Raw genomic sequence first — 24,197 nt, forward strand, 5'->3', positions numbered from 1 at the left:
CGTCCACGTCGGCATAAGAGACTGTCGGTCAGAGCAGTTTGGGTGCTAATCGTGAGGCTGCTGACTTTGGGCTGCCATGGTAACCTGCCATTTGTGTAAATTCTGGATAACCACATAAGTTAACTGATGTAGATAAATCCTAGCTGCAGCCCCGGCATTTGCTATGACTAAGTTGTGTAGCCCAGTTACAGAAACATGCTAGTAAGGTACTAATATGGAGTACTACGCGCCCTAAGCGACTGCTTGGCTTATAATCAGAGAAGTTGATAAATTAGAACAGTCAGTTAATTTGTGGTGAGAACGAAAATCCTCGTTACCTTGTTGATCTCGACTCCCGCTGTTCAATGGTTGAAAGAAGCTCAACGCGGAATTAGACCTGCCTAGACATTCTACTAGTAGCAATTCTATTTAGGGTTATTTCATATATAGCCTCAGTCAGGTCGTAGCAAGTAGCGGACACCGACCGTCCCTGACTGGGACTGAGGCATAAACCACAACCAACTCTGGAGATCGCTCAGAACTTAGACGCCATATGGTGCACATGTCGGTCCCACAAACGACTGACATAGCTGAACATGCGAGGAGTTTGTAGAACAGGCTAGCAGTTTGTTGAACATAGACAAGGGAATGTTATGATCGACTTTTCGTCTACCGCCTTTTGTTGGTACACTCCAGCGTTCAATGCTACAAACACTCAGCAGCGCCCACTCCCTACCTCCACTGCAGTCCACAGTTTCAGATCCATGCAGGCATACAAAGCATAATGCGCGCAACATAGGACAATACTGACGGTTTGGACGCCCTCAGCGTTCCCAGATCTGGGCTTGCTCACCAGCTTCTTTAGTCCAGCTGATCCACCGTTTGCCCGTTACCGTTATTGACTTCGGCCCGGTCAACAACACGCTTGGCATCCTCCTCGGTCACCTCGAAGCGCCAGCCGAACTCATCCTTCAGCTCGCCGAGCTGGATGCCCTTTAGTTGCGAGAGTAGCTTAACGCAGAGCTGACCGGGCTCGTCGTTGCCCTCGGAAACGTAGGTGACAGTCTCTTCGCCATCCTTGGACGAGACGCGAGGGTGCTGCGGCAGCTCGGAATTGGCACGCCGGGTGATGGACCGGATCGGGACGAGTGAGGCAGCAGTACCCGCAGCCATGACTTCCTGGAAGTTGGGGAGTTCGGAGTACTTGATCTGTTTAGGGATTAACAATTTGTAAACCGAGATGTGATGGGCCCGACCCATTGCCACCCTGGCCCGGCAGGGAGACGACCTACCGATCGCCTCTCAACCTTCCACCCAAAGCTCCTCGCAATCTGCTGCACGCTGTCGCTCGTCACGCTGTCAATGACAGCCTTGCTATCCGGCACGACCAGCGTGACGGCCTCCCCCTCCACCAGCGCGCCGATGAAGCCGCTCGTACTGAACTCGTCCACCTCCTCGTGGCGCTTGCTGTCCAGATGCAGCGTGATGCCGTACCCCTCGTTCCTCGCCTTCTCGCTCCACCTCAGCACGGGCGCATAGTTGCCGCCGACCTTGGCACTGCCCGTCCCGTTGGGCGCGGCCCGGTCAAAGTCGTCCAGGATCAGCGCCTTGACGGGGTGGGTGCCGTGGTAGACGCCCGTGGGCAGGACGAAGACGCAGAAGGTGTACTCCTCGGGCGGGTTCAGTCCGAGCTGGGCGGAAGAGCCGTAAATTTGCGGGCGCACGTACATGGCGGCGCCGGTCTCGTGGGGCGGGACGAACTCCGCGTTAAGAGCCACGGCTGCCTTGACGGCGTCAAGGAAGAGGTCAGTCGGGACGGGGGGGATCGAAACGAATTCGGCAGAGTGCTGCATGCGAGCAGCGTTGCGGTCCGGGCGGAATATGGCGATGGCCGAGTCGCCCGGCATGCGGAAGGCTTTGAGGCCCTCGTAGGCCTGCTGGCCGTAGTTGAGGGCCGGGGCCATGCCGTGGATGCGCATGTAGGGGTCGGCGACGAACTGAAGAGGGGACCATTTTCCCGTCCTAACCGAGTAATGGGATTCGATGTGGCCGTTGACTGAGTGTCAGGGGACCGCGTTAGTTCACCGTACGCGGCACTCATTGTACTTGAGGATCGCATCCAAAGAGAGATCTCACCCTCGCGGACGCGGAATCCAACATTTGACCAGTCAATCGTGTTGACAGGAGGAGGAGGGAAGGAGGCCATGGTGTCAGCTGGGCTTGATATCCGATAATTTAGCTGGTGGATATAGATTGAAGGTGTCCTGACTTGGGCCAAAGGACAATTTTTCTCGCTTGTGTGAAACTGTCTAGCCTTGCATCAGACAGACACAAACAGCACTCAATAGGTTAACGAGATTGAACTATGAAGGGTGTTGCGAGCGCTGCGCTGACTGAGGTCGGATTCCCGGCTCGTGACCCCTTGTCCCCATTTGCTCCGATCGGATTGCGGGCTTGATGATCCAGGGGCCTTAAATGGGCTTCGCAACTAGGAAAAGCTCTTTTCCCCTCCCGTCCATTCATGCGCTGCGGCTTCATTGGTTTGGTAATGGCGGGGTAGGTGAGTTGACATAAGCGTCCGATTGTCGGCCTGCCCCGCAGTCCGATTGCGGACTGGAGCTCGTGATGTCACCATCTGTCGAATGTCCCACGAAGAGAACAATGAGATTTATGGGAACTGCAAAACGGGTTGGGTGTTCAGCACTGGCAGCCCAGTCTTTTACGTGTTGACCGTGGATAGCACCAAACTGGCTATGAGAGCACTGCCTCCCCACAATAACGCTGAATATGAGTTTATTGAAAATTGAGCCGTGAAACAATTTCTGCCACGCAGTTCCAACGCCTTCCCTCCGATTCCCTGGGAACCATTCATAGTGTGCCCTTCATCCATGTCTAAGCCCTTCCCATGTTATCCGACAATGCCTCCTTGCCCATTGCTGGAGCATACCAGTTTCAGGCAAAACCGTTCCAACTCTATCTACGGACCAATCTGCCGCCCGTTCCATGGCCTACCCTTATATCTTTCCCTTCCTGAAAATCCCTAAATCTTTAACGAATCGAATCCGTTCGAACAGCGGAGTGGTCATCCGTTCAATTCGGCCAGGAAGCTGGATCCTTTCAGCGAGCGGACATGAAGACACGCAAGCCAGTGAACAACGGGCGAAACGCTTCTGCTGCGCTAAAGGGGAGATCAGGAGACGCAGAACGCTACATGCGAATAAGGAAAAGTGAAGGTGAGAAACATGACGTTGAGAAACAAAAAAAAAAAAAAAGGATACCACCAGCGGAAACCTGGCATCGATGCCTGGGACCGCGCTTTTGTAGAAGGATTGCAACCGGGCATATGTAGCAAACAGAAGCAACAGAGAAGCCATGAAATCGCAGCCGCTGGATATGACCAACCCACTTATTTTTGTCGAGATCAAGCCTCAGGAGACCATGGGTAGCGGACAGGTGCCCGCGTTGACCCCGAGCTCTTCCGACGGTGGCGCGCAGGGACGCCAGACCTGCATCGTGAATCATTGAAGTTGGTATGTGCCGGGTGAACCAGCAATACGATTGCTTACGCGATGGATGCCAATTTCTGCAGTGCCATCAGGACGCCTGTGTAAAAGTTCGTCAGTAACCGGGAAAAAGATAAGAAAGAGCACAATCCCAGGGAGGAAGGTGGAATGGAATACTAACCGCTAACGCCCTGAGCCAAGGTCGCCGTCGCCTCCGTGTTCCTATTCCCCAGGCTCACCGTGACAACCTCCTTGACAGTCCCGTCCTCGCCCAGAGTATTCGCCCATTTAAAGACCTTCTCGTCCTCGCGACCGTCTCCAATGACCATGAGGAAGTCGACGGGCGACGTGTGCTTCTCATCGGGTGCCATGTTAGCCCGCAGGTCGGCAAAGATCTTTTGCGCTGCCGTGGTCTTGGTCCAATCAATGGGCTCAACGAGCACGCAGCCGTCCAGGGGAATAGCATGGACGCGCTGCTCCTCGCACGCGTCATTGATGTGGCTGGCGCAGTCGGTCGCTTGCCGCTGCGCCGCCTCGTAGTCCTCGGCCGACTTGTAATGGAAGATGAGGGAGCAGCGGCGGTCCTCGAGCTCGGCCCCCGGCGTGCGCTCCAAGTAGTAGTTCAGGATCGGCTTGACCGACTCCTTCCACGAGCGGATCTGGTCCGAGTCGGCCATCTCGGTCCAGGTCGTGCTCCCGCAGTCCTTGAGGAAACAGCCGTTTTCGGCGATGAGGCCCAGGTTCGGGACGCGGCGGAACAGACGGTCTAGCTCTTCCGGCCGCCGACCCGACATGACGTAGATGGTGTTGCGCTCGTCGAGGAGCAGATCGTTCAAGACGTCTAGAGTACGCTACACAAAGTTAGACTGCGGCCTGTTACAACAGTTGACACGGTATCAAATTGTGGCCATAAACTTACCTGCGGGCTAACCGGAATGATTTTGTTGACAGGACCCCAGCTGACCAAGGTGCCCTCAAAGTCGAGAATGAAGAGTCTCCTCTCAGTGCGATTGTACTGCTGCATAAGGCTGTGCATCGAAAGGCGCGGCACCGACGTCTGGTCGCGGCGGTGCTGCTCGTCGTAGACAATGTCCAGGCGCGACATGAATTCCGTAAACCAATGCGAGCCGGTATGGTGGTTGACTGCCTCATACAGCTTAGTCCAGCGCTGCTCCTTCTCCTCGTCGCCCATCTCAAGCGCCTTCTTGATGGCATTGGCGCAGGCCCGGTAGTCCCAGGGGTTGACCGACAGCTCGTTACCGCCAAAGAGAGACGACGTGCCTGTGAACTCGGACAGGATAAGAGAACCGTGCTTCTTCTCGCTGAATTTGCCATCCTGGCAGTACAGGAACTCGTGCGACGTCAAATTCATGCCCTCGCGCTGGCTGGTGATCATCAAGGCATCCGCGATGCTCAAGAGGGCCAGGTACTGGGCGTAGTCGATATCCTGCTTCAGATACACGACCGGCTGGTAGGCCAGGTTCGCCCAGGATGAGTTGACTCGGGTCACAATGTCCGAGACGGTGGCGTCCAGCTCGCTCTTCTCGCTCGTGGAGAGCGCGACCTGGATCAGAACAGTGTTGTTCCGCCACTCGGGGTTGGCGTTCAAGAAGAGCTCGTACGAGAGCAGCTTTTGCCTGACGCCGCGGACATGGTCGAGCTTGTCGCGAGCGACGATGAGCTTCTTGCCGGCGTAGCGTTCGCGCATGATGTCCAGCCATTTCTTCACCTCGACCTCCTGGCGGTGCTGGTTCAGGCTCACCGGGTCGATGCCGATGGGCATGTTGATGACGTCCACAAAGCGATCCTCAAGCTGCAGGCCATCCGGCGTGGCTTCCGCGCTAAGAAGGCGACTGCAGGTTTGGAGAAAGTGCCTGGTATACTCGTGGATCTGAAAGCCAATCAGATTGGCGCCAACCATACCCTCGAGAAGCTGCTTTCGGACAGCCAGGCATCTGAAAACCTCAGAAGAAGGGAAGGCAACGTGCAGGAAGAAACCAATCTTGGCATCTGGTAGCTTCCTGCGGATCATGCCAGGGACGAGCAGGAGGTGGTAGTCGTGGACCCAGATGACATCGCCACGCTTCCAGTTCTTGATGATTTTGTCGGCAAAGGCCTGGTTGACGTTGACGTAGTACTTCCAGGAATGGTCTTCGTACGCCTTGCTCTTGGGATTGTCGGGAATCTGGTAGTGGAAAACGGGCCAGAGAATCTGCTTGCAGAAGTGCGAGTAGTGACCGTCAAAGTCCTTGTCGGAGCAGAGCACAGTGAGCATGTCGTGCTCGGTGTACAGCCGGTCCGAGATGTCCTGCAGTTGCTGAGTGCCTTGGAGGGCGTCGGTCGGCATGCCCAGAGTTCCGACCCACATGTAGTCGCCCAGCTTGCACTCCCTCGCAGCAGCCTCGGCGGCGTTGCGCAGGCCTCCGTTGCCCTGGTCCGCATTGACAACCTTCCAGTTGGCATTGGCAAAAACGCGGTCGTGGCTGTCGCTCCTGGTCAACGAGCGCGGCTGCGTCACACCCTGGCGGCCCAATTCCTTCGCTTTTTGCTGGAGCAGGCGACTCTTCTCAATCAACGATGGGGGAGGCGGCGAGTTCGCGCGTGACATGGGCTGGTCGGGACGCCCTCCCCAGGTGGGAGAGCTTCGATCTGCGGGCGCGCGGAAGCCATCGGCCGCGGGCTCAACCTGCGGGATCTGCACACGCAGGCCGTCCTCGTTCGTGAATAGGTGGTCACGCGTCTTGTCATCGACCGGGGTAATGGGCGGGGTGATGTTGGGCGCCTGGAACAGGCTCGTCTGCTTTTCGGCCGGAGCCGGCTTTCCGGGTTGCTTCTTTTCGGCGGCAGCACCCGGCGGAGGGGTACCCGGGAGAGTGAAGTGGATGGTTTTGGGGAGGAACCTGGAAAACGGTCACGGCATTAGCCGTCGTCACCTCGAAGGTTATGCCCAGGCATCGGCAGAATTGGGAGTAGTTTTGCACGGAGGATGCTTCAGCAAAACGTGGACTCACAGAGAAGCGATGAAAACCGTCATGGTGGGCGAAGGTTCGGCTGTCGGGATCGATCAAATAGGAGTGGTATAGCGGTGGCCTTTAGGGCAACTGGAATTCGAGTATGGCATATGTAGGTGGGGACGGATGCTATCGAGCTCCGGCTGTCGAGCCCATCGAGGGAGTCTGGGAGGTGTGACGACGACGTGGGAAGCGAAGTCTCGGAGTGGAAGAGCGTGTGTTTATGCGGGCCCGGCAACTAAGAGAATATGCCGGTCATGCACTAGACAGGTCGAGTATGTTGTCAGGCTGCAGGCTCCGGAAACTATGGGGATGGTCGGGGGTGGCCGGGACGGATGCGGAGCCTGTACCGAGATGCTGGAACGGAAAGGAGGCAGGGACTTTCACACTTCGGTGCTATGCCGCAGGAACTTTGAGAGACCGACTTGGGACCTGATCCAAACCAAGGCTATCTCCGACCAAGATGGACGCCGAAATGCAGGGTGCGGGATGCAGAGGGCGTGAGGACGGGAATGCGGGAAGGCACCAGGAGGGGAGGGTTGAGGGGAGCTGCCTGTCGACTGCGAACTAGGCGTCAGCAATCATTGAGGTATAAGGTTCGTGAAGCCACCCGAAATCTATGTAAGACATATAATGTAAGTAAGCAGGCGCAGCCTACAATGGGCTGCGCCGGGTTTCAAGTTATTTATAAAGAGGCCGTCAGGCCGTCAAACATGGAAGCAATTGAGGTTGTTTAGCGCCTGGCCCACCCAAGCGACGACCGTCACCTCTGACGTAACAGACCCCAGGGAGATGCGGAGTCCGTTTGTTCTCGCACGCTCGGGGCCAAGACATGACTACCCAGACAATGCACTATGCAACCTGAAATGTTGGAGTTCTGGGGGTAAAAGAGACTGCCAGAGATGAAGATATGTCACTTGCCTGGAAGTTGTTCAGAAGCCCGGAACTCAGAAAGGTGGTTGGACAGAGCTGCGGCTGTTTCCCGCTAAGTACCTGGAGTAGGGTACGCTCTGGCCCCGTGGAATGGATGGCGGGAGAAGTGGGGTGCGAGGCTGCCGAGATGGAGGTGTCTGGTGTGCGAGATGTCGGGGGTGCTCAGCATCACGAAATGCATGGAAACACGGAAGAATTTCAATCATTTCTTTTCTCGGGCCAGGAGCTCGCTTCAAGGCATTGCGTGAGAAGTTTCTCGATGGAACACTGCCAGTGGAGCCTGGGCAGCAGTTGTCCCGCACTTGCTGCTCGTCATTCCAGCCCATCCAACAAGAGTCCTTGATCCGTTCCGCTTGGCAGCCAAGAGGAGTCAGGGATGCAAGCTCCAGATCATCCAAAGGACTCCACAATCGATACTTTGAACTGCTGGCGCCTGCAGTGTCATGTACAAGTACTCCATACAACTTGCAAGCAGTATCAATATAGTTTCGATCATTCTCTTTTGGCAAGCCTCTGGTGGATGAGCTTCTTGGATGTGACGGGCCGATCATTCCCCGATCACCGTCCAATGAACGACAGCAGCACCTTCGACTGGTATGCCGCTACACAACCTTCACCAACAGCCGTCACGTAATCAAATGCCTCTCGGTCGGTCAACATGAAACCACATGGGAGCACCAGATGATGGGATGGATTATTGGAGAGACAGCTTGACGAACGGCAGGCCTCGGTACGAAATCGACACAGCTCTAGCGCCGACAGACTCTACGTTGACGACTACAACCTTCAGGTACCTCATCTTGGGACTCGGGCTGCCTGGGCAATGCAGCGATATTGGAGTGCAGGTGCTTATCGACCTGGCACACCTCCCGGGCCAGGTATGCCAATCAAAAGTGGTGGAACACAGCAGCGCAAGCATTTCTTACTTCCAGGTTCTCACAAGCATGGAGCACATGTGCGGCCTCCAACTGCACGGGAACAAAGGCTCACTCACGATGGATTGGTCGTTCAACGCTGCAGCAAGACTAATCAAGGAATGGCCTGACCAAGCTGGCACTCAGTGCGCCTGTTGAAACGGCCTGGTCACGACCAAGACTTCCAGGTTACTGTACAGTGTATTACGTTCACAACATTGGATGTTTCCATCTTGAAGGCTCATCAGACTAGACTGATGCTTGTGGTAACTTCCAGGTTTTGCCGGCTTCTTCTCCGTCAATCCGGCACGGGAAGGTTGAAGTGGGGACCGGCAGCGCCGCAACTCCATCCAACCGAAACACCCAGCACACAAATTACCCCGCCATCGATCGAAACCATCTCAAGCCGAGCAAAGACCCAACATAGAGCAGTTGCAATCGATTGAACGTTGAACCTGTCCAGTCAGAATGCCGGCGTGCACAACGTGCGGGACCTGGTGAAGAGTTGTAGCCAGCACTGCCGCCGAGAGGCACAGACGGCATCTTTTCGCACACCCTTCCGCCGGCTACGTACGTGTAAAACAGCGCAACTTTTTGAACCTTGTTGTGCTTGGCCTTGGCGAAAGGGAAGGAAAATTTTCTTGTCCAACTCGATCTGACCCAGCCACATGGGGGCCGGCCGTTTGAGATCGCGGGTGCTGAGTGGACATTGGAGCGGCCACCCGACATCTTCCGAGATAGGCTGAAAGCCAAATGCCATTTCCACCGACTTTGCGACTGCGGCTTCCGCATTCAAACTTGAATATCCATCCTGCCAGTCCTCGACGAGCTCGGCCTTTCAAAAGCCAAAGTCCATGTCTCAGCCTGACTGTCGTGGTTCACAAAATAAATAGCTCATACTGGGGCAATGGATGCCCAATGTCCCTGCTTATATCCGTATGGATAACTTGGACTCCTACTCACTACGGAGTACTTGGTCAGCGAACCGAAGGCAGAAAATCGCCGAACATGCGCCGCAGACGGAATGCCACAGCCGCAACGGGAGTTACGGGACGAGAAATATCTCCACTCCGAGAAGGTCAGCCAGAACAACCTCAACTGTAACTGGAATGGTTCCACTTTACTCTACTCACAAGAGGTGGGTCACTCGAGGATTCTCTGCACTGCATGAGAGTGCTAGGGATACCTCACAGAAGATGCACCGCTGCCAGCCAAACGGGTGTCGATCGACGCTCTAATTCTGGGAGTTTGGGACGGCTCGCACTGATAGCTTGGGAGTGCTGGGCGTATCACAGCCCGTCACGGCCAGCAACATGGCTAAGTACGGCAGGTGGGCCAAGGCAAAATACACGTGAACCTGCAGGCGGGACAGCGTCGTCGAGTCTGAAGCCTCTGCCCGGCTGGCTTTCCCGTGTTGAACGCCGCAGATCTCAAATCTTGCCTCTTGCGCCATGAGCTGAGACAAACCACGATCAGGTAACCCACATTTCCCTCTCGTGCAAGTCGGTCGAAACACATGAACAACTCGTCCTCGGGGGATTCCTTATCACAGTACAGGTCACGGTACAAACATGTGCTCCCCGCAAAAGTTTGAACCCCGGCCCAGGAGCTGTCGGGGACAGCCACAATGCTACTGTTACCCTACTGTATGTACCGTCCCCTATGTCAGCCGGTCGGTAAAACTGCCGCTTCTGGATCCAACACCAAAGCTGATCGGAGGCCGCCCTAGCCGCCGCTCATCCGGCCTCCCGTGGGCCTCTCGCATCATGCCAGTAATCTCGGCGCCAGACCAACCACGGCCGGGCCATCTGACCGGGATTTATAAGAGTAGAAAAGCACAGCATCAGATTGGGGTTACACAGCCAGACAGCGCAGATTGCAAAGCAACTCTCACGACCCGATTGAAGCTGGCCATGAGATCCAGCCCTCAGGAGACTGGTTTGCCGAGGCTATCACGCGCAAGACACCTGATGAGCATCCATCGCGGCGCTTTTTCGCGCGTCACATCCACCGGAAAACTACCGTGCCTCTGCCTCCAATCCCAAAGTAACGCCAGAGCAACAGTACATGCGCGCTCCAAGTCGCGTCCGCTTCGGCTTTTCCCTTTCGAGGATGGAGCCCTTTATGCTTTGCAGTGTGTACTCCATACGGCAATCTGTACAAGTACCACGGCTTTCCTCATGCGATATTCATGAGGAGAGCGGGGATGCATCTCGGCACAACCGTACGTCCCTACAGTTGCAAGTCCAAGACGGGGCAGTCCAACCTGTTAGAGGTGAAGCGGCCGCAATCTCAGCTCACACTCGAATGGAGTCCTTTTTCCTGTTCGCAAAACACTGCATGGCAGGGTATCATCGGCTACAGTCTCCCCACTCCTTCCACTCAGTTTTGTTCAGTTCCTCCAAGTCCTGACAGCTCTGTCCTTCCCGCCTGAGCCGACCATCTTGCCGTCGGCCGCCCAGTCGACGGCATAAACCTGAGAAACGCACATGTCAGTTCCGGCAAACAGGCGCGGGACGGGTGATTCCGGAGTCGCATACCTCGTCTTCATGGCCCGGCAGGTCCATGGCGAGATTGCCATTCCGTGCGTTCCACACCTTGAGGGTGCAGTCTTTGCTGCCTGTGACCAGCAGTCTGCTGTCGGCAGACCAAGCGCACTGGTACACCTGTGCTTGATGTCAGGGGTTGCCGATTGTGAAAGACGTCGGGCTGCCGTTTGGATGGTGGCTTACCGGTGCGACGTGGCCCCGTAGACTCTTGAGAAACTTGCCATCCCTGGCGTTCCAAAGTTTCTACAGTGAGCCGCGTCAGTCGTTTTGTGTGCGGACAGGGAGAACTGGAGCTGGGACACTACTAACTGTATGGTTGTCCCACCCCGCGCTGGCGATGAGAGTGCCGTCGGGGGAGAACTGCACCTGGTTCACCTTGTTTTGGTGACCCAACAACCTGGCTACGGGCTTGTTACCGTTGTTGGTCGGATCCCACAAATACATGGTGAAGTCGTCGCCTAGAACTCTTGTTAGTTTATGCCAGTACGGAGATTCATCGCAGACATACTCGCCGAGACCAGGCGCTCCGCGATCTTCCCCTGGATCTTAGCGGCCTTCTCAAATCTCTCCCTCGCCTTCTCTCGTTTGCCTTCCTCGGTTTCGGGCACCTCCTGCGTATGATCAAAGTAGGCGGTGCGAAGGGCATGGTCGCTCGACAAGGCAATGTGGTTGATCCAGTGCCCGTGAGCGGTGAAGTTGTGCACCAGAGTGCCCTTCACAGCATCCCAGACCCGCACAGACTTGTCGTGGGAACCTGTGTAGATCATCCCGGTGCCGCCCCATCGCACACAGCTGACTGACCCCTTGTGGCCGCTCAGGACGTGCTCAGTACGGCCTGTGTTCACGACCCATATTCGGCAAGTACCGTCTTTGCTAGCGCTTGCCAGACGCGGGGTGCCATCTCTCCATACTGTCGCCGCTGTTAGCAGAGACAATTCCAAGAACAGAGCAACCAACTCACAGTGGTACGGCTCCCATGCCAGTCCCAGCACCCACTTGGCATGGCCCTTGAGCTCTTGCCCGAACGGCTTGCCCGTTTCTGGGTCCCATATCCGGACCGTCTTATCCATGGAGCACGTTGCCAGTTGTTTCCCGTCTGGCCTCCAGTTCACACCCAGAACCCAGCCAATATGCCCTTTCAGTGTGTGCTTCGGCGTACCCGAGTCTGTGTCCCAGATGCGTGCCGTGTTATCACCGCTCCCTGTCGCTAGACGGCTCGATGATATTGGGGAGAATTGACAGGTAAGGATCGGCTGGCCGTGGCCGGGAATTCGATGAGCGAGACGCGAAACGGCGTGGACCTTGAAGACAGCTTGGGGCTCTGCGCTGAGGGTGATGGTAGTCCTAGCAAAAAGAGTTAAGCGCATGAAAGACGTGGCATGGCGGCATGTTCAGACGCACTCGAAGGGATTGGTCACGCCATGTTTCTGGAGGAGGCCCAGTAGGTCGGCAGGGTACTGGTCTATAATAACGTCTTTGCCAGGGATATGGATGCGGAAGCGATATGGGGTGAAGTCTTCTCGGTCCTGGAGGCTTCGTAGTCAGCAATTGGGGCATAGCAGCTCTCTAGCGGGCGCGTACCCTCCCCAGCAAGGTATTGAGCAGCGTTGACACATTTTTCTCGGTGGCATCGGCAAAGTTGATCTCAATTACGTCGGCCATCTGGTTGCCATCGCTGTCGACAAAATTGGCCTTGAAGGACCCGAGGTCGGTTGCCAGGAGCGGGGCGACATCTTGCTGCGTCTGTGTGCGTTCAATCTCCTCTCTCTTTTGCCGTTTGGATGGTGGGGGTGCTACTGTCGCCATCTTCCGTACTGTAGCTCTTCTGGTGTTGCTCGGTGATGATCCTCGGGCCTGCAAAGCGCCAGGACCACTGCGGGACACTTGCGGAAATTTTGGCGGAGTTCAGTGGCAGAATTATCGAACCCCACCCTTCCCATTGGCAACATCCACTGCAGTGCTTCCATGAGAAAGGAATGCGGCACAACTCGCTTCTAACAATCGCAATCTCCAAAGATCTCCTTCTCAACACACGGTCTGGTCTCGAGGCGAATCCGATCTTGTGTTCGGGTTAAATGAGATTCTTTACAGAACATCAAAGCGCAATGAGTACGAAATCGCTCAATTCGATCTCTGGCCCATAACCGACTCCCCTCAGCAATTCATCTTCTCCTTTTGAGCCATGGAAATCACCGGCGCAGACTTCTGCCCCGGTAGTGCTTCTTCTCCGAGTAATAGTCGCTGCCATCGGCACTGTCATAGCTATCATGCCTCCTCTCGTTTTGACCCCTGAATTGCTGCCCGACCGAGGTGCTGCGACTCCGGCCCCTGGATAAGGTGTCCGACGAGGATGCCAGGCTGTACGTTGCTTGTCGCTCGAGGCGACTAAACTGATCCGGGCGTGTGCCAACGTTCGCACGTCCATTTGGATGGTATTCAAGGCTCGGTCTTTCTTGCGGAAAGTCAACGTACGGCTGGCTGGTACCGTATGACACCGAGTGCCGTCGCCGGTCTTGGTCGATGCCTCTCGACCGTCGGTAGGGTGCTACTGGGGCCCCGTTTTCGAGAATTCTGAGATGCGCTCGGATTCTGCGCATACCGGTCACTGTTGCCGACGTGTCAGACAAGAGGTCTCTATCCTTGGAAGTTGTGACAACTCACTATCCTTCTCCACCTTGGCGACCAGAAACTTCTCGTACCACTGCTCATATTCCAAAGTACTCATCAGTCCGTCGTAGTACGCTCTGCGCAGACGGCGGAATATGTAGGGTGCCTCGTCGTCACATTCTCTCGCCTCTTGCTTCCGCTTGATCATGCGGCGGAGCTCCCAGCTCGACTTGATCGACGTCACGATACTGCCGCACGCAGCCATCGTCGCCAACACCACGGGGACACCCATCTTTTACTGCTTGCTGTCTTCCGGATCTGATGAAGCTTGGCAACGATAAACGTTTGAGCGAAAATGAGATAGCTTTTAACAGGTACGGCGCCCGGCGATTCCAAAGCTCGGTCAAACTGGGCGGGGGCTACAGTAGGAAAAGGAACAGCTGCAGCAGGATGAAACAGACAAGAACCCCAGACCTTACAAAGAAGTCAACCGATCAGTTCGACGCCTCCTCGGACTCGGCCGTCCCTTGTCTCGGTCCTCGCGCGACGCGACTTTCGAAACACGGCCCCGCTCCGGCCGCCTTCGGCCAGCGGGCCCACCAACGTTCCGGCCCGGCTTGGTGGTCCCGGAATCGCAGTTGCCCGGTTTGGTCCTTTTCCCGACCATCCTCTGGCAGGAGTGATGAAACAGCCCTGTCCGGAGACGGGCTCAAACTGGACAAAAGTCTACCACATGGCGCGATTACGGTGCTTTCTGAATGTCCTTCGGATCGTTGTGCAGTGTTGAGTCGTGGGCCATGCCTGGCAAGGTCACCCACCTCCCTAAGTCTCGTCTCTCCCCTTCTTGAGGCTACCTCTTCTGAATTCTCTCTTCTGAATTCTCTCTTCTGAAATCTCTCGGCTGGAATAGGCAGTGGGCACTTCCAAGCTCGACAGCGTCATCTGCCTGTGCCACGCCAGTACATGCAGCACACACCTCCCACAGCAATGAGGTTGCCAATCCAATAGTTATCGGTAAACTCTGAAGGGCTTACATGAGCTGAGCCCAGTTGGTGCTGGTTGAGTCAACTCCCTCCCGCCTTTTGCACCAACTGAAAGCGGTCGTCTGGCTGCTGTGCCACCCCCCGCCTCAGATGCTCAGAGGCCGACCAGAAGAACACCTGAAACCGGTCTTCTCTCTTTCGACCCATCCCAACACTTAAATGAAACGGAACAGAAGAGGCGCCTACAATCCCTCTCTCTAAACTCATCGGCGCCAACCTGTCCCAAAAGACCTCACCTCCAGTCCGCGGGGAAACCCCCTTCAGACATCGCCGATTGCTCCGACGCCTAGTGCACTTGTAAACCCCGGTGTCGCCTCCAGTTACTTCTGTGCCACTAGCCTTCTGATCTAACGCCAACTTCACACCAACACTTCGGCCAACCCGTCGCGACTGGTGTCAATTGCCGGTCGCCCATCCTGCTCGAACGGCCACTGACCTTGTTGGCCGATAGCAACTCGTCGTCACCCTCTTCAAAGGGCAGGCCGGCAGCCTGGGCGCCGGATCCCAGACAGAAGCCAAACATTGATTTTGAGCCCATTCAGATCTCGAACGGGATAGAAGCGGACCTAAACGGACAATGAAGTATTCGCGCTACGAACCAGAGCCGCAACCGCAGTATTAGTATGTACTAGCTCGTCCTCAATGGCCTGGCCCTTTCCGTTCCCTTGAGAAATCCCTCCCGTAACTCAACACGAGCTCAAGCAGCCCGTCGGGAGATCAGTCTCAGCGTACTAACAACACCCTGACCCGCCCAGCACGCGACGGCCTCCCCGAGCACATTACGCTCCGGCAAGAGCTGGCGGTGTCATTATCGAGGTTGGCCCGCCGCGGTCCCTCTCACCCTCCCCGTCGCGGATCGTTGTGGTCGAGAAGCGCAGACGGGAGAAGCCCATGGGGTTCCTACCTTGGCTTTGCGGTGGCTTCTGCTGCTTTTGGATTTGCTGTGATTGTATTGATGAGTGCTGGGGATGTTGTCCGGCCAGCGGCTATGATTCTGATTGAGCTGAACATCGGGAAAGGATATGGTGATGATGTGGTGAAACCAAGCAAGGAAGAGATACCCTTTTTACTGTGTTCTTGAACTATTGAACTTTGGTGTCTCAGGGCGGATCTTGTTCTTCACTTCACGGTTGGGCTGGCTTTAATGCCTACCTTCGGTTCTTGTGCAGGAGCCGCATCAACTAGTCACAACCCATTTGCTACCTGGGGCAGCATTTCTCTTGTCCAGCACCACCTCCGTAGGGCAGGCGTCGCTTGTTGGGCCTTATTTAAGATAGGTACTTCTGATTCCGGCTGTGTGCATTGTTTCCCAATGGACAAAATGCCGTGACACTCGGTCTCGCTGAAGCCGCTTTTCAGGTAGATGCTGCTCCCACTCAACAGCAACGAACCCGAGCAGGCCACAGACGTCAGCATTGCATGTATCAACAAAACAACGGGACTATGCTATTCCCATGGCCTTCTGCAGTAGCATTCACGTTACTCACAGGTTGTCTGTCACGCCTTTGATGATCCAGGGGTCATGCCCAGGATCGGGCAAATGTAGGAGTCTATTTTGTATTAGTACCTTGGGAGCCATGGTTTGTAATCTTGTCCGTGTTTATGTCAGTTTATTTCTACCGTATGGGTGGAGGGGATTGCGGGAAGACAGCTCAGTTCCTAGCACTGTGAATGAGTAGTAGTGCCACGAGGTATGGGTGGTGAAAGGGTCAAAAAAGGGGGGCCTCAACTTCTTAAGCCACAGACCGAATACTTCGATTAGCACGCTATATGTTATGATTTCACAATTTCTAGGTGCTTCAAGCTCTTGGAGATAACTCAAGATGCCAAGAAGGAGCACATGAAGGATAAACTGAAAGGAGATACATACGTCAGGTAGATAACCATACCTTCTCGAAGGAAATGAGATAAGGATAGTATGTCAATGTAAGAATTAGTATGAAGTAGAGGAGCCGCGCGCTGATGATGGAGATGAAGACAAAGAGAAAGCATGAGATGATGGATAATAGGATTCATAAAGGGGTAAGTAACGTTAACTAGTTAACGTGAGCATAATAACGAACAAATAGCATTTAGGAAAAACAATGACAGTGATCAAGGTGGGTAGGTGATCAAACTCTGGGTTTGATCAGAATTGGTCGCTGGCCGAGCTTAGCGTTTCAGTCTGATTTCAGGGTTGCTCATGCCCGTTGATCCAACAAGGCGCTTCTTGTCCAAAGTACTTGGATCTCATTGTGCCCTGGTTAGTGCACTGGCAGGGCTCAGGTGCGCCTTTGCCGTAGCCTGGGCAGTTTCCTGGCTGCTTTCTTTGGTAACAAGCTCATCCCCCTCCTCGTCCTCCTTGTACTGGACGCAAATTCGATATCACTGTCTTGCCCACCTACACATGGTGGATTGTGTCCCTTGGTTCGTCCGTATGATCTTAGCAAAGGTGGCACAGATAAATGGAAATTTGAGAGCTGGTGTAGAAATTGTCGGGGTTGGGAGCGCTTTGGTATTGCAGGAGAAAGCTCTCAGTCGCTATGAGAGACTGGATGCTGATGTAGAGCTTCTGAAAACAAGGACCCATTCGCTTGGTTACCAAGGACGGCCTTATATAGACACTCTCATGGCCAAGTTCAACTATCAAGATTTCCAAGGTGAGTGGGTTGACACGTATAAGTACTCCAAAATCCATTGCCAGAGATGAAGTCTGACGAGCACGCACCATGTTGCATCAAATGCACGTCAATAGGGTCACTGTGCCTGAAGCTACTGGTCACGGAAACCACTGGGCGCTGAGTCATTGACTACTTGGCATATTACCTGCCCTTGTGGATGTTGTAATTATGTTTTTCTGGTTGGTCTCAGATTTTTCAGGGGTGAGCTGGCTATCACAGGTGTCGCGTGAGGTGCTTTGGTGATCCTTGCTTGCTTCGAATCAGATTGGTCGAGTATCAAAATGTAAGTTGAGAGGTATTTGGTTTTCTATGCAGCATGCTTCTGGAAGCTCGTTGAGGCATTCTTTACGCAGTCCTCGGATGCTAGGATCAACCGGAGCGAGGCAAGACTCCAATCCCACACCCTTACATGCTCGGATCAAATGGTAACTTGGGCTCTGACAGAGATCCTCAGCACGGTAGGGTGTCAGATGGCAGCAGCAGGCCTGTTTGATGCACTTACTTTGAATTCCGCACGATGGCCATTGTGCAGTCATCTATCTCTTTTATTTTCAGCAATCTAGCAACGGACATGCCAGCCCTCTTAGACTCAGGTCACTCGTGTTGGAACCTGCAGGGCGACGACCGCTCAGATATGCGCTGGAAGAAGCTATTCCCAGTCAAAGCAGTGGATTGAATTTTTAAGGTGGTAAAAAGTGATTGATTGACCATGCTGTTGATGGGCATGGGAGAGGACTAAGTATGTAAGGAAGAGGGGTTGCAGTGCTGCCACCAATCAACCGCCGAGGTCCGTTGAATGCAGCCATCAAGGCAGCTTCGTTCCGACAACTCGTACATAGTAGTTTGTACCCGTAACTAACGCCAGAAACCTCTCCGTTACTTCGAGTTCACGGGCTAGAGCATCATTAGTGAGGTATTGTAGCATGCTACAATGAAGTCTCTGGTCAACATGGCAGGGAAACCCTCCCGAGGGTTTCGTTCAATTGCCGGCTACCTCTCTCCGACCGTTGAAGACGGTCTGCCGGTGAGCTTCTGCATTTTCGTTTCCCATGAGGACCAGATCCGGGGAGTAACAGACCCTACCGTACAGTTGATACTGAGAACGTACATCTCCTGGTATGTAAGTTGGGATCCATCTTCTCTTGAACCGTAGGGCCAAGTTGTTCAAGTCTGCCAATGGAGCTGTCATAGCAACATGTTCTTGAATTCAAAGACCACAAAGAGGTAATGTCCGCAGTGTAGGTAGCGGTGAGAACCTGGATGTTATGTTGGAGAGGGACTCTGTTACCTTTAGGTACCCTTACCTGCTTGTGCTCGCCGCGTTGGTGCTGTAATCACCTCAAATTGACTCTATCGGTGCTGATTACCTGGTAGTATTCTATCGGCCGGGACGTTGAGACAGTGTATCTCCTCAGCACCATTCAATCTGAAACAAGCCCTCATCTCTTCAATGACCCCTGAAGAGGTAACTCTGAGTCTACAGCGTCCACAGGATATCTCATCCAATGACAGACGAAGTGAACACAGATCCGGCGTGAGTTCATGAGGGATGTAGCGAGCCTGCTGCCCTCCAAGACACGAGTCAAGTCCCAACCAACACGTCACTAGTCTCAACATAACTCAGCAACACCCCAGTGCCCGATGGTACAGACAGGGCTGATGCAGGTTCAGTTGGCTGGTATTAGAGTCGGACCGAAGCCATATTAAGTCACCTCGCGGTGTCCGATATCGAGGTCGAAGCTCGGGTAGCACAGCATGGAGGAGGAGCGAATCTCGGGAACAGCATCCTGTCAGATGGTTTTCGACGGTTTGGGACACAGCCCGCCCTCTGCCATCCGGCTCTCTCGCTAAGGGACTCGGCATAAGTCTAGCATTCTTAGCTCCTTGCAGATGTGGCCCGTGAGGTTCGCAGACAAACCGGGCCGCGTTTCCTATCGCTTATCGGCGAAAGGAATTCGGGCGCGAGAGGCGAGCGTTGATGGCCTTTGTTGCGCACATGATCGGAACAGAAGAATGGAGGAAAAGGGAACGCTACGCTCGATGTGGTTTGAGTGGCGAGTACGAGCGTCGCCAATCGCTTTACCAGGTACAGTACATACTGTACCAAGAGGTGAGTACCTATGGTCAGATTCGCTCAGCGCGGCTCGCTGCCAATGAAGCGAGAGGCTCTTTTGCGTCTGTCCAAGTCACTGTTCATAGCTGTGATGAAGTGTCAAACGACACCGCAAAGTTGGATTTGAGGATGACGAGTCGAATGAGGCCAATTCGCTTGCAACCTCCATAGCACTACTTGGGGGCTCTTGACATTGCTGCCCCCAAGTAGGTAGTGCTTTCTCACCTACAGGGCGTCCGCATGTGGGCTCATTCCTGGCCTTTCTCTCTCTCCCTCCCTCTCCCTTTTCTTTTTTTTTTTTTTTTTTTTTCCTTTTTTGCCACACAATGTAGGCTTCCAGAGTTCCTTCAAGCTGGATCGGACGCCAAGGCGAAAGCGAGCACCTTGCATCTGCCGTTGCTCGCTACCACCCCTCGCTATTCGCCACGTTAGCGTTGATCCTGCATAAGCGATGTTCAACGGTGTGGCATCGGGAATCCCAAATGTAACCTCCAATCCTCATGCCGCCAGGTGCCGCTTGAACCCACGAGTACAGGCACGGGCACCCCTCGGACAATGGAACACACACACAACGGTAGGGACACTCAAGGACCACAAAGTACACCAGAATTACAACGGGGTATATTCACTTAGGGGCAGAGTTGCACGAGACAACAGCAGTCCCCACGCCAAACAACCAGCTCGTGATTCACCAGATTCCGGGACTGGCACACTTGCCGAACCACTCCGGTCCAGCAACCATTGCACACCCACCAACCAAACCCATAACCCAAGATGTATGTGTCTTAGGCAACAATCTTCTCGGCGACCTTGCCGTCGTCGGTAATGATGACCTTGTCGACCTTGAGCGAGGCCTTGACCGGGTTGGGCTGGTTGTAGACCCATTCGAGCTGCTCGAGGGTGCGGCCCTGGGACTCGACGCTGTTGGAAGAATTTCCATTAGTAAAAGGGGGCAAAACCCACAAGCACAACAGGGGGAGAGAAACATACCCGAACAGGAACCAGATGATGGACTCAATGACGTCCCAGGCGACAAACACAAAGATGTACTTGTAGCCAATGTTTCCAAGGGCAATGGGGCCGGCGAACAGGTTGATGAAACCCATGCCGTTGACGATGAAACCCGAGAGGGCGAGACCCTTGGCGCGGGTCGTGGTCTCGAGCGCCTCGGTCGGGATAGCACCCTGGAGCGGCGTATAGGTGAAGGAGAAGATGATGTTGAACAAGAAGTACGAGGCGAGCGCACCCTGGCCGTAGGCCTCGTCGAACGGCAGGTTGTTTTTGTCGTTGCGGTCGAGCACCGCCGACAGACCGGCGTTGGTGGCCAGGGCGACGGCGCACAAAAAGGTACCCGTGACGAGCACCTTGCGCCTGGGCATCCTGTCCGTCAGAGACATGGCCGTCAGGGCGCCGATGGCAGAGAGACCCTGGTTGAGGATGTTGAAGCCGAGCTGGGCCGGAACCGAGGTGACACCGATGTTCTTGAAAATGACCGTATTGAAGTAGCCGAGACCGTTGCCGGAGAACTGGCCAAAGATGGAAATCATGAGCACCTGAGCCAGACGCCAGCGGCCACTGTGCGACAGGAGGAACGGCCGGTAGTCCCACCAGGTCTTGTCGATGCCGTCCAGCCGGATGCCCTCCCTCATCTCCTCGATCTGGAGGCGGACGAGGCGCGAGTTGGGGTCGCGGTTACCGTGGTACTTGACGAGGAATGCGAGAGCCTGGTCCTCCTTGCCATTGGCCATGAGCCAGCGCGGCGATTCGGGGATGAAAAAGACGCCGACCATGACTATGAGGCAGGCGAAGGCCTGGCCGATCAGAGGCACTCGCCACGACCAGTCGCTGTCGATGTAGTTGGTGCCGAAGCAGACAATGGCAGCCGGGATGGAGCCACCAAACCAGCCGCAGTTGTAGAAACCGGTGCAACGGCCGCGCCAGTGCGGCGGAGCAACCTCGACCGCATAGGCGGGAGCGGCGACCGTCATGACGGAGATGCCGAGGCCGAGAACGAAACGGCCGACCACGAACTGGGCGTACGAATGCGAGGACGAGATGATGATCATGCCGAGAATGATGATGACAGCACCGGAGAACATGCTCTTGCGACGACCGAGCTTATCGGCGATGAAGGCAGCAAACGGCATGCCCACCATGGCGCCACTGATTCATACCCATGTCAGCTGGCCGTTAACTCAAACGTTTGTTGGAAGAGACGCTTTCGGCGGAGGAACCTACACAGAGTACATCGAGAAGATAACCGCGGCTTTCTGTCCAGTGTCTGCAACATCCAGGGTGCTCTGGAAGGTCGGCATTCCAATGATGGCAGTCATGAGTGAACCGTCATAACCGTTGGCGCAGGCACTGATTTTGTTAGTTACACTCGACAATATCTGAGCCGAGAGGGTTCCGGGGCGGATTCGTACCAGCAGAAGGCGATGAAGATGCTGACTACGTTCTTGCGGTCAGTAAGTTGCCCAGGACGACATCATCAGAACTTGCGGTGCCTACAGTAGAGATGGATGGACTCCTTGCTCCAGGGCTCAATCTTGGCCTCCTTGATGGCAGCGAAGAGCTCGGCCTAGGTCCTCGGTTAGCGAATCAACCACCACGACATCACAGCCGGACCATTGATTCTCTCCACACACGCACATTGTGAACTGCTTTCTCCTTGCCAGAGACATGGGGAACATGAGTGGCAGGGACGGCGGCGGTTGCCACCTCGTGAGCACCAATGTGCTTCTCGCTCGTGATATTGTCGGACCCGTGCGACGACATCTTCGCGGCGTGGCTCTAGCAGTGGAAGAGGCCGGGGTGAAGATGGAGAGCGGTGCCGAACAGATGGCCAGGAGAGAGCAGCGGCATCGCCTTTTCATATAGATGTTGATGCTGGCCGAGAGCTCTGCTGCATGTAAATCGAAGTTTCCATAAGGGGGAGCCAAGTTTCCAAATCCGTCAGCGGAAAACCCGCCTCCGAGCTCCCAAAATGGGAGCGAGGAGGGTGCAGCGCCCGGGCTGCATCGTGATTGATCGAAAATTCTCCGATCGAATTTAGCGCCGGGGTACTCCGGATCAGCTCCCTGGAGAGTCTGGGGAAGAAGGATGCAATTCGCCAGACTGTGAAGGACGCTGTGCTTGTGCAAGTGTGGCCCAAATGGTTGATGAAGGGACCGTGGTCTGACGGACATCGGGCCTGGATTCCTGCGCGCATGGTCAGTGTGCGGCCCAGATCACCCCTGGCGAGAAAGCTCGCGAGGGATGCTAATCGTGTCTCGTGCCCTATCCGTACCCGAGCCCCCGGAATAGTCACGGTTCAACCATTTGTCAATGGCCGGCGTAGCGAACACGGGCTACCATCCATCAATTGCCTGATTTTCGATGAGGAGAGGCCCAACACCGCGTGTGATGGTTCTGCGAGACCGCGATGATGTTGCGATGTTCCGAGGTCTAGCCCCTGTGGGTACCGAACGTCCTCCGGTACCATGGGTACCATTGCATCCTCGCGTCGCCCGCACGTTTTCAGGTTTTCGCTTGTTGCTAGTGCTGCTACCGATACCTGGCCCAGCACCACACCATCTTGAGCGTTTGCAGATCTTCCAACCCCATCGAGCAGTCAGCCCCGCTGAGGGTCCGGAGCGGGTGTCTCTGGTTTCCGCGAGTCAGATCTTAGGTATCGTGTCCATCTCAGCAGCTTGCCGATACCCTGGAGAGGGCACCCTCGCGTGACACGCAGTCTCCATTTTTTCCCTTCCCGAACCCATGAGGAACACAAGAAGCGCCACTGGATCCAGGAAGCAGACGTGCCAAGTCTTGGCCAGCGGTACGCAGACCCTTGTTGCATCCACCATCGCGTAGCTCGGCCGCCTGAGGCGGTCGGTCCGTGAGCCAAGCTTCCCGAGCCAGAAGCAGAGGAACGATCAGGGTGGTTGCCACAAGCAGAGCTGTCTCGCCGCCGAGAAAGGGCATTCTCGTTGGGCGTCAAGCTTTGAGGCCCTTGACGGACCATGGAGCCTGCCCATACCAGACCAGCATGATCCGTTTACTGTGTAAGGTAGTCATCATAAGTTGGCTGCTGGGGGGATATGGCGGATGCCATGACGCGATACACTCTTCGATGATATTGCCGGCCAAGGACGATATCTGTTTATGGTCAGTCTTTTATCGAATCTTCAAGAGTCCGTGGTATCCGCAATGTATTCCCACTGAACTCTAGAGCAAACCCCTGCCGTGGTCAGTACCTGCTTCCAACATCAGATCAGAAAGCCAAGGCGGAGACCCAGCCGTGTCCACCGTTTGCCGCCCTGTCTGTGCACGACGGTGGCTCCGTGGTGCGGGTTCCGTGGTTCGAGAACCAGTAGCCACCAGGTGTTGGGACAGGGCAAAGCCAGTAAGATGACCGGAAGCACACCACCCTAGCTAGTTTGAACACCACAGGAGGCGACTTGCATTCCAGCTCCGGTTTGGAACTCGCTGGGAGCACTGTTGGCGACGCATTGCAGATGAGGAAACCTCAAGCGAGGACGGGCGGTAAAGAGAAAATGATAACGCCTCTTGTCTTCGTACATGGGGGCAGTGGTAGTCTTTCAGCGACTGGAGGAGATTCGGGTTCTCCAGAGTTGGAATGCAAACGTTGAGTGATCGAACTTGGAGAGAAACCTGACTTTGAATCTTTGGTCGAACCGAGTTTGAGTTGAGGGCCATTGGTTCTGAAGCGAAATCCAACTGACTTGACCTCTTGACTTAGCTGGTAACCAGGTTGCTTGCGGCATTCCAGGCTTTGATTGCGAATTCCATATGAGGCGAAGAGACCTTTCGTGGAGATTGAATAGGTAGAAAGTATGGTTTTTGTGCCAATTCCCGGATGAAAGATATCTTGCTTCTTGCG

General features: G+C 54.9%; 6 protein-coding genes across 6 annotated transcripts; 1 reads left to right on the forward strand and 5 right to left on the reverse strand.

Annotated features, from left to right (window-relative positions):
- Nucleotides 1-669: 669 nt before the first annotated feature.
- On the reverse strand, nt 670-2,527 carry N657DRAFT_639651 (branched-chain amino acid aminotransferase II). The gene is made up of 3 exons (XM_062791808.1): nt 2,116-2,527; nt 1,272-2,035; nt 670-1,188 (listed from the first exon to the last, which is right to left on the reverse strand). Exons 1-3 carry the CDS (start codon nt 2,183-2,185, stop codon nt 841-843), a joined length of 1,182 nt encoding a protein of 393 aa, XP_062652864.1. The 5' UTR covers nt 2,186-2,527; the 3' UTR covers nt 670-840.
- Nucleotides 2,528-3,349: 822 nt separating this feature from the next.
- On the reverse strand, nt 3,350-6,983 carry N657DRAFT_639652 (glycosyltransferase family 20 protein). Its single transcript, XM_062791809.1, has 5 exons — nt 6,844-6,983; nt 6,494-6,755; nt 4,402-6,382; nt 3,664-4,333; nt 3,350-3,582 (listed from the first exon to the last, which is right to left on the reverse strand). The coding sequence occupies exons 2-5, from the start codon at nt 6,514-6,516 to the stop codon at nt 3,542-3,544; spliced, it is 2,715 nt and encodes a 904-aa protein (XP_062652865.1). The 5' UTR covers nt 6,517-6,755; nt 6,844-6,983; the 3' UTR covers nt 3,350-3,541.
- Nucleotides 6,984-8,606: 1,623 nt separating this feature from the next.
- N657DRAFT_53365 (uncharacterized protein) lies at nt 8,607-9,710 on the reverse strand. Its single transcript, XM_062787755.1, has 4 exons — nt 9,474-9,710; nt 9,304-9,408; nt 8,915-9,175; nt 8,607-8,795 (listed from the first exon to the last, which is right to left on the reverse strand). The coding sequence occupies exons 1-4, from the start codon at nt 9,507-9,509 to the stop codon at nt 8,742-8,744; spliced, it is 456 nt and encodes a 151-aa protein (XP_062652866.1). The 5' UTR covers nt 9,510-9,710; the 3' UTR covers nt 8,607-8,741.
- N657DRAFT_53640 (uncharacterized protein) lies at nt 9,469-10,682 on the forward strand. Its single transcript, XM_062787780.1, has 3 exons — nt 9,469-9,816; nt 9,893-10,012; nt 10,070-10,682. Exons 2-3 carry the CDS (start codon nt 9,912-9,914, stop codon nt 10,533-10,535), a joined length of 567 nt encoding a protein of 188 aa, XP_062652867.1. The 5' UTR covers nt 9,469-9,816; nt 9,893-9,911; the 3' UTR covers nt 10,536-10,682.
- Nucleotides 10,683-10,732: 50 nt separating this feature from the next.
- Nucleotides 10,733-13,788, reverse strand: N657DRAFT_652590 (WD40 repeat-like protein; the record flags this gene model as incomplete). Its single annotated transcript, XM_062794315.1, has 10 exons — nt 10,733-10,816; nt 10,881-11,006; nt 11,073-11,132; nt 11,199-11,347; nt 11,398-11,799; nt 11,851-12,215; nt 12,291-12,415; nt 12,471-12,703; nt 13,093-13,494; nt 13,551-13,788. 10 exons carry the CDS (start codon nt 13,786-13,788, stop codon nt 10,733-10,735), a joined length of 2,184 nt encoding a protein of 727 aa, XP_062652868.1.
- A 6,109-nt stretch (nt 13,789-19,897) lies between these two features.
- N657DRAFT_609111 (general substrate transporter) lies at nt 19,898-22,187 on the reverse strand. The gene is made up of 6 exons (XM_062790293.1): nt 21,965-22,187; nt 21,824-21,893; nt 21,739-21,763; nt 21,551-21,676; nt 20,303-21,475; nt 19,898-20,233 (listed from the first exon to the last, which is right to left on the reverse strand). Exons 1-6 carry the CDS (start codon nt 22,088-22,090, stop codon nt 20,098-20,100), a joined length of 1,656 nt encoding a protein of 551 aa, XP_062652869.1. The 5' UTR covers nt 22,091-22,187; the 3' UTR covers nt 19,898-20,097.
- Nucleotides 22,188-24,197: the final 2,010 nt, after the last annotated feature.

The sequence above is a fragment of the Parathielavia appendiculata genome, assembly GCF_033297405.1.
Source record: "Parathielavia appendiculata strain CBS 731.68 unplaced genomic scaffold N657scaffold_1, whole genome shotgun sequence".
Lineage (NCBI taxonomy): Eukaryota > Fungi > Ascomycota > Sordariomycetes > Sordariales > Chaetomiaceae > Parathielavia > Parathielavia appendiculata.

Bases quoted from the DNA above. Each gene is read 5' to 3' on its own strand.
- N657DRAFT_639651 (XM_062791808.1), bottom strand. From the start codon at position 2,185: ATGGCCTCCTTCCCTCCTCCTCCTGTCAACACGATTGACTGGTCAAAT. The intron at 2,036-2,115 runs GTGAGATCTCTC...CCTGACACTCAG, and splicing joins TGGATTCCGCGTCCGCGAGG to TCAACGGCCACATCGAATCC. The intron at 1,189-1,271 runs GTAGGTCGTCTC...ATCCCTAAACAG, and splicing joins GGAAGGTTGAGAGGCGATCG to ATCAAGTACTCCGAACTCCC.
- N657DRAFT_53365 (XM_062787755.1), bottom strand. From the start codon at position 9,509: ATGCAGTGCAGAGAATCCTCGAGTGACCCACCTCTT. The intron at 9,409-9,473 runs GTGAGTAGAGTA...ACCTTCTCGGAG, and splicing joins CCTCGAGTGACCCACCTCTT to TGGAGATATTTCTCGTCCCG. The intron at 9,176-9,303 runs GTGAGTAGGAGT...GGCTTTTGAAAG, and splicing joins CGCTGACCAAGTACTCCGTA to GCCGAGCTCGTCGAGGACTG.
- N657DRAFT_53640 (XM_062787780.1), top strand. From the start codon at position 9,912: ATGTGCTCCCCGCAAAAGTTTGAACCCCGGCCCAGGAGCTGTCGGGGA. The intron at 10,013-10,069 runs GTCGGTAAAACT...AGGCCGCCCTAG, and splicing joins ACCGTCCCCTATGTCAGCCG to CCGCCGCTCATCCGGCCTCC.
- N657DRAFT_609111 (XM_062790293.1), bottom strand. From the start codon at position 22,090: ATGTCGTCGCACGGGTCCGACAATATCACGAGCGAGAAGCACATTGGT. The intron at 21,894-21,964 runs GTGCGTGTGTGG...CCGAGGACCTAG, and splicing joins AGGAGAAAGCAGTTCACAAT to GCCGAGCTCTTCGCTGCCAT. The intron at 20,234-20,302 runs GTATGTTTCTCT...TTCTTCCAACAG, and splicing joins ATCATCTGGTTCCTGTTCGG to CGTCGAGTCCCAGGGCCGCA.
- N657DRAFT_639652 (XM_062791809.1), bottom strand. From the start codon at position 6,516: ATGACGGTTTTCATCGCTTCTCT. The intron at 6,383-6,493 runs GTGAGTCCACGT...ACCGTTTTCCAG, and splicing joins ACGGTTTTCATCGCTTCTCT to GTTCCTCCCCAAAACCATCC. The intron at 3,583-3,663 runs GTTAGTATTCCA...ACTTTTACACAG, and splicing joins CTTGGCTCAGGGCGTTAGCG to GCGTCCTGATGGCACTGCAG.